The sequence below is a fragment of the Haliaeetus leucocephalus genome, unplaced genomic scaffold, assembly GCF_000737465.1.
Source record: "Haliaeetus leucocephalus isolate CR32 unplaced genomic scaffold, Haliaeetus_leucocephalus-4.0 Scaffold406, whole genome shotgun sequence".
Classification (NCBI taxonomy): domain Eukaryota; kingdom Metazoa; phylum Chordata; class Aves; order Accipitriformes; family Accipitridae; genus Haliaeetus; species Haliaeetus leucocephalus.
Window position 1 is genome coordinate 4,365,714 of NW_010972842.1, and position 7,371 is coordinate 4,373,084.

The following is a 7,371-nucleotide window of genomic DNA, read 5'->3' on the forward strand; positions in this document are numbered from 1 at the left end:
CCTTGAGGGGAAGGTTAAAGTTACTCAGCAAATAGGCAGCTTTCAACATCCACCCGAGAAGCAAAGGGTTAAATCTCTTCTGATACAGATTTTAAGAACTCAAAGCCTATTTAAAACCCTGCTGTTTAAAATGCTCATTTTGCTCATGCAATCAATCTGAGAGGTAAATTCTTATCTCAGTTCTGAAGGGACAGCAATATGTGGGTGGTGCCAGTAATCTTACTAAGGGGAACCAATTTAATATACTAAACCTGTATTACTAGTTAAGAAATAAAACAAAACTTTTGGCTTGACATCAGTTAAAATAGTCAGGGGTTTTGTTGTGGGTTGTTTTTTTTCTTTTTTTAGTTTTAAATAGTTTAGACTGGTTACAGATTTCCATGGTGCTGAAATTGATACCCATTAGTACTGTCCTTATTGGCAGATTCCAGCACCACAAGGCATTAGATGAATACAACAATTGTAATTTTCAGTTTTACTCTGTGTTTATGCTAAGAATTTACCTTTCAAATCACAACACTGAAAAATTCCTGCTGACAGGTAATAAATCTGTCAATCTAAACACAATCTATCTATTTTTTTATTTAGGCCCTTCCAGAAACACTAGGAATCCGCAGGCAAGCTTATCTTGTTTAAGCTCACAAGAGCACAGAGGAGTACTTAAGTTCAATAAACTGAGCTAAGGAAACTACATTGCACACGTGGTAATATAATAAGCATAAAACAAGAGTGTTTTCAGTATGCTCTTCCAAACCTCGATAAACAGTTATTTGTATTCTGGAAGAAAAAAAAGAGACCTTGCATGCACGCAAGCTTACATACATGAATATCCCTTAAATAAGTCAAGGGTTATTCAAATCCCAAGATCTTTTCAGGCCAATGAAAGGCTATGCAGAAATAGAATTAATTCCAACATCACTCTCCTAGGTGAAGCACAATCTTAACATATTTCCTCTTGTTATTTTCCAACTTTAAGAAGTGTTTTATGATTAATATATTTGCAATGCTGGACAGAGTAACAAAGATCCAGGTAAGTCATATTTCTGATGGTAGTTTGCGTAAATTATCCAATTTGCACAGTAAGTCTGTATCAGGTAAAAACTGCAAGTGAAAACTTGGAAAGATGTGATAAAAAAAGCAGCACTTCAAAGTTAAAGTTTCCCCTCTGCTGCAATCCATGCACCAGTAACTCAAACAGTCTTGAATTGGCATGTATGAAAAAATTATATTACATTTCTCAAATTAAAAATATATATCTTGTGTTGAAGTTCAGATTTATGGAAAGTGTTTACTAAACTGAAATACACATAATTTCCTCTGCCACATGAGATTTCTCTCCCATTCTAAGTAGTTACTGAGACATCTACTTCCCAAATGCATGTTGTTTCTATTCTGAAGATTAGTTTTCATCTACAATTTCTTTATAGCAGTTAAGTGTTTTTTTAGAACACACAGTTCAAAGAATTTTTTCCGTGTTAGCGCAAAACCAAGAAAGATCATGAAGATGTTGAAAGAAGAAGAAAAGAGATGAAAAGAAAGGAAACATTATTGTCCAGAACAGTCTGTATATGTGGTAACCATGTTTCCTCGTCTCTGAGTGACAGTCCTACAGTGCTTACTGGATCCATGAAATCTGGTATCAGTTCGCACTGCATGCCGGTGTGCATTTTCAAAGTCACTAAACGAAAACATTTTTTCCATATTTTCAAACACATCATCAAACAGTCCACCTCCAAAGGAGAACTCTTGGAAAGAACGCCTTTGCCGATTGTGAGCTTCCCGATGACTTCGGAAGTGATTTTCAAAGTGCTTTTTGGACCGTGAGTTTTGACTAAAGAGGTCAAAGTCTTTGAACAGATCATCAAAGTTGAAATTAAATGACTGATGGAACGGGCTTCCATTATTTCCTTGTCCTCCATGACGGCCAAACTGATCATATTCTCTTCGTTTATTCTCATCTGATAATGTTTCATATGCTATTTCCATTTAAAAGAAAAAGTTGTAAAAGTTTATTTACATTCTCATTTGAAAAAAAACCCAAACAACAACAAAAGAAAACCATACACAAATACAAAGAACAGCTTTCTCCCACTCCCTCAACAGGACAAATTTCAAGCAAGACTTTCATTCAATATGCAAGCCCAACGAAGGTCAACATTTGTTTAACTTTTTCCAATCCAGAATAAGCTGTTTCAAAACAAATATTTATAATAATAAATATAGCTATACTATGAGGACAGATTATATCCTCAAAATTTTAAATTCACATAATACAACATAGCTTAACTAGCATTAAAGATTAGTGTTTATATTTGAAAGAAAATAGCAATGACATATGGTGATCAGAAAGACTGGAGGACTGAGGATGAGTTAGGAGCACTACCTAACAAAATGAACTGCCTACTGCATTCCTATCACAGTAACACAGTGCAGTGTCTGCAAAATTACTTGCCAGCCAGCAGGTTCTAGCTAGACCGCAGTTACAACTAAGCAACAAGATAAACATCAAGGAGATAAAGGGAATTAGTTTCCCCTGTGTCCAAATTCTTGGTTTTTCAAAAGTTCAACAATTAACCTAGATTTTGTGACTGGATATATCTGAAATGAAATTAGGTTTCCATCTGATCTTTGGTCTACAACTACAGCTACTGGTGTTCCAAGGCAGAAACTCTGACAGATAATATACCTATTCTGAAACATTAAGTATTTCAAACACTTCCATTTTCTTATCTGTCAAAGGCTTGCAACTATTCTATATACTTCAACACTTACTTAAGAGTTCCCAATTCCTCCCGCAATAGGTGCTAACTACAGTAAGTATCTAACGAGACTGTCCCTCCCTTTCACTATATTAATGACTACCTTTCTTTCAAAATAATTTTTCTGCAGACAAGAAGGTAAAACCCAGAAATCTCCTGCTAGCTTAGAACTACACAGATGGATGTTATAACAGAGTCTATGGGGATCAGATGTGGGAACACCTGATTTTTCAGCAAGCCTTTTTCTATTCTTGATTATCCACTTCCACAATTATATTTTATCACAAAACACTTATGAATGGTGTATTCCTAGGACCACAGGGTAACTCAGGTTGGAAGTGACCTCAGAAGATCTGTACTGTAACCTCCTGCTCAAAGCAGGGTCAGTTATGAGATCAGACTAGCTTATTCAGGGCTTTATCCACTCATTCCTGATGAATTTCCAAGGTTGGAGACCTCACAACCTCTCTAAGCAACCTGTTCCAACACCGGCCTATCCTCAAGATGAAGAAGTTTTTCCTTATAAACACTCTGAACCTCTTGTACTCCCACCATGAACCACTTTGCTGTATTTTTTTTTTTTTATAATCTCCCCACAGTTACTGGAAGGTTGCTGTTAGGTCCCCCTGAAGCCCTAGTAATCCTGAGCTGGATCTTACTAGACAGATCAAAAGATAAGAATTAACCTCCTAGGGCTAAAGTTGTCCTACTGCCAAGTATGTTTTTGTGACAAGAGGCATAAGCCAAAAAGCCTAATAAGCAGGAATGCATAAACTGTGTAAAAGGCCTGCCTACGTACAAGGACACAGAAACAAGCCAGATACTGATACTGGACATTTGACACACAGAAACAGAAATAAGAAAAAATCTTTTAACCTCTTACTCAGCAAAACCAGAGCAAACCTAAGTAACCACATCTGCTCACAGATATAAGCCATGTATTAAATTATTAAGACTAAGGATAGCATATATTACCTTCAGCAATTTCTCTAAATTTTGCTTCTGCACCAGGACTCTTATTTTTGTCTGGGTGGTATTTCATAGCCAGCTTGTGAAACGCCTTCTTGATCTGGCGGTCAGATGCATTTTTTGGAACTCCTAAGATATCATAATAGCTCTCTGTAGCCAGTATTAATTCAGTTATCATTAAAATGCAGAGAGCAAATGTGAAGACAGATTGCGTAGTTGCCATTTCTCTGGTTCCTAGAAAGAAAAAGAAATATACTTGAAGAACAAGTTATTTCAGTTTCTGCAACAACTTAAAGGTACAGCTATAAGCCAGAAGAGGAAGACCTGTATGTTTCAGGAGTCACTCAGTGACAGACGTGTAAACACATTGTTTCACACACGTCAAACTCCATTCCCCTAGTTTCATAATCACAGAATATGTAAATGAAAACACTGTGAATTCACATTTCACATGCATCACAAGCATACTTCGGTGTATCCTTAACCATACATTCTCCCACAGAGCTGTTGAAGTACACATACAATATGTTTCACTGTATCAAACAGTTCATGCTGGCATACCTTAACTAGCTTTAAACCAATCCTTGAGTTCTAGGACCATAAACACAGCAGCTCTAAATTAAAGCGAAGGTTGCAAAAACCCACTCAGTACTGATGTCCTGGTTTCAGCTGGAATAAAGTTAACTTCCTTCTCAGTAGCTGGTATAGGGCTGTGTTTTAGATTTAGGATGAGGCTAATGTTGACAACACACTGATATTTTAGTATAAACACTGCTTCGCAACAACTAAGTCAGGGACTTTTCAGCTTCTCACACTGCCCTACCAGCAGAGGCTGTGAGTGCACAAGCTGGGAGGGGACACAGCCAGGACAGATGACCCAAACAAACCAAGGGGGTATTCCATACCATATGACATCATGCCCAGTATAGAAACTAGGGGGGAGTTGGCTGGGTGGCACCACAGCTTGGGGATTGGCTGGGCATCAGTCAGCAGGTAGCGAACAACTGTACCATGCATCACTTTTGTATATTCAATTATTATTATTATTTTCCCTTCCTTTTCTGTCCTATTAAACTGCCTTTACCTCAACCTATGAGTTTTACTTCCCCTCCTGCCCCCCCCAATTATCTCCCCCATCCCACTGGGCAGGGTGGGGGGCAGGCAGGGAGGAATAAGCAAGCAGCTGCATGGTGCTTAATTGTCAGCTGGGGTTAAACCAGGACAAGTGGAAGACCAATTCACTGATTAGCTCATGCAACAGTAAGAGCCTGAAAACACAACTGGCCTACAGATCAACTGCAAGGTGCTGGAAGACAAGACTGTTAGACACTCACGCTCACCTTCAGAAGGTCATTTAACTGACCTAAGAACATGATAAAGAGTAAACCACTCAGAGTACCGAGTTCAGTCAAGTAGAGCACATTTTCCTTTACTTTACAACGGGCTGGGCTTAGCTTACTTTCATATGAAATTGTACTATAAATAAAAAAAGTATGTTTGATATCAAAGAATTCATCTGATAAATACCACTGCATATAAAGGTTTACCTATGAAACTCTCAATGTCTGAGCTGAACTCAAAAAAGAAGTCTTCTATACAAGACAAGCAGCTTCAATAATTAAAAATTTAACTCTTTTTCAGCAATGCGTTTGACAAAAAGTTACATTTTAAAACAAACTGATGCTAGAACTCAGGGAAAAAGCTGTGGCATAAGTAAGTAATAAGAAAAATCAGTTCCATGTAGCCACATGATCTTTCATGATTTTTGTGAAGGACAGGGTGAGCTCTTCCTACCAGGAGAGGAGATCAAATGATTTTTCCTAGGCCTGTGCATTATATTTAAAACACAGAGTACAGAAACATGCCTGTTCAAAGACAGAATGCTGGCTGTCACCTAACCAGCACGATGCACAACAAGGCCCTGAACATGTCAGAAGTAACATGTCCCCCTCACCAGATTACACCGATTTGAGCGTACCTTAAGTACAACTCAGAGTTGAACGGTATTACTTCCCTGAAAGTTGAATAAACTAACCTCACAGTCTGAGTACCATTAAAAGTTAGAATACTTTTAGATGGTGTGTGGCCCAAACACTGGTCATGCAGAGTTCAAAACCTTTGAATATCAAGTACGTAAGACAATCAAGACTTTAATAGGAAGCCCATACCCTGTACAGAAAATTAACACCCAAACACCAATAATGGAAATAAATACAGTTTCTAACAGGTAAGTTGGGGACTAAAATGAATGCTGTGAGGCAGGAGCAAAAAGCTCTAAGATTAACATACCCATGCCCTCTTAAGCATTTATTTGGCTAGCAGCCTGCATGATATCAAGTGTTAAGGAACAGCAGTTGAAACAAATTGTATTTTGATCAGTGTACTTAGATACTAAACAGACAGTTCTTTTCAGTATTCTTCATGCATGATACCAGACATATTTTTTGTACCAGCCTTTCCAAGGCTTTTCCACTTATTTTCTCCCACCACTTCACTAAACTGAAACTTTGTCACTTGGGCACGAAGAGCTACACACATGTACATCCTTCCACACTTTTTGGGCTTTCTTCCTGTTTGTGCTTTATAGATACAGATTTAGATCATCTCACATGTGATATTGTTTTTATTTTATTTCATGTCCCCACACCTGCATAGTGCTTCTATAATCACCTACTGCATTGTCTTAAGGCTAGCCTCCCTTCTTCTACTATTAAACACAAAAAGAGCTAAAAAGAGCAGTTTATGTCCTTCATTAAGAGCCAAATCCTCTTTTATAACTCCCAAGCTCATCACAGCCTGAGAACATGAAGTCACCCCTTTAAAGTCTTCTGCTCTGCCTGTCTCGACTTCTATTATTCCTGATAATGAATTACACCTAAGTTTTCCTTTTTCTACAGTTTTACATTAGGATTTCTGTTCTATGCTATAATGCCCCTACTTTTATCTGGATTTCTAAAGCATATCTGAAAAAAAAAAAAGAGAAATCAGTACTTAAGTTTCACTATATTTTAAATAGACAGATTTAATGCTGCCCTTGAACAACTCAAGGAAACTCAAATACAAGAATAAAATGAAACGTAAATGAAAATCAAACAGAAATGAAACTCCAGTATGAGTAGCATTTTAAACTTAAGGTTACCACAAAGACATAGTAAGTCTTATATTTAGACACCATCATCAATTATTCAATTTACTTTTTAGAAAATACCTATTTTATATGCTGTCAGCATCTTAGCGTTGCTAGTCAACTGTTAAATGCCTGACCTCTGCCCTGCCATCCCTATTTTTACAATCCCTTTCAAAATGAAGTCTTTTAAACACTTATTCTGCTTAAGTTTCTTCTCCCTCAGTTTCTCATTTGAAAAGGGACAGATAAATTTCACTTTCCAGGCTATGCACAGTAGTTACTTAAAGCACATTCCAGAATTTAAGTGTACTTCTGTGTACTCCTTGACAGCAAGCTCATGCCACAAAACAGCCTCTCCTAACAATTATGAAGAACCACATTTTATTTAGGTACATCTAGCAGTAAAGTTAGAGATTTTATTAACACAGATTATTTTATTTAATTCTGTTGGATGAGTAGTTACAGATCTCAACTACTATTCAGCTTGGTGTAAGAAGTATACTGCCTGATGTTTAT

The 7,371-nt window shown here is 37.3% G+C and overlaps 1 protein-coding gene across 1 annotated transcript; it reads right to left on the bottom strand.

Annotated features, from left to right (window-relative positions):
* Positions 1-327: 327 nt before the first annotated feature.
* On the bottom strand, positions 328-3,958 carry DNAJB9 (DnaJ (Hsp40) homolog, subfamily B, member 9). Its single transcript, XM_010574033.1, has 2 exons — positions 3,735-3,958; positions 328-1,976 (listed from the first exon to the last, which is right to left on the bottom strand). Exons 1-2 carry the CDS (start codon positions 3,949-3,951, stop codon positions 1,546-1,548), a joined length of 648 nt encoding a protein of 215 aa, XP_010572335.1. The 5' UTR covers positions 3,952-3,958; the 3' UTR covers positions 328-1,545.
* Between the last annotated feature and the right edge of the window lie 3,413 nt (positions 3,959-7,371).

Coding starts and splice junctions, on each gene's coding strand:
- DNAJB9 (XM_010574033.1), bottom strand. CDS start 3,951: ATGGCAACTACGCAATCTGTCTTCACATTTGCTCTCTGCATTTTAATG. Junction 1,977..3,734: donor ATTTAGAGAAATTGCTGAAG/GTAATATATGCT, acceptor AAATGGAAATAG/CATATGAAACATTATCAGAT.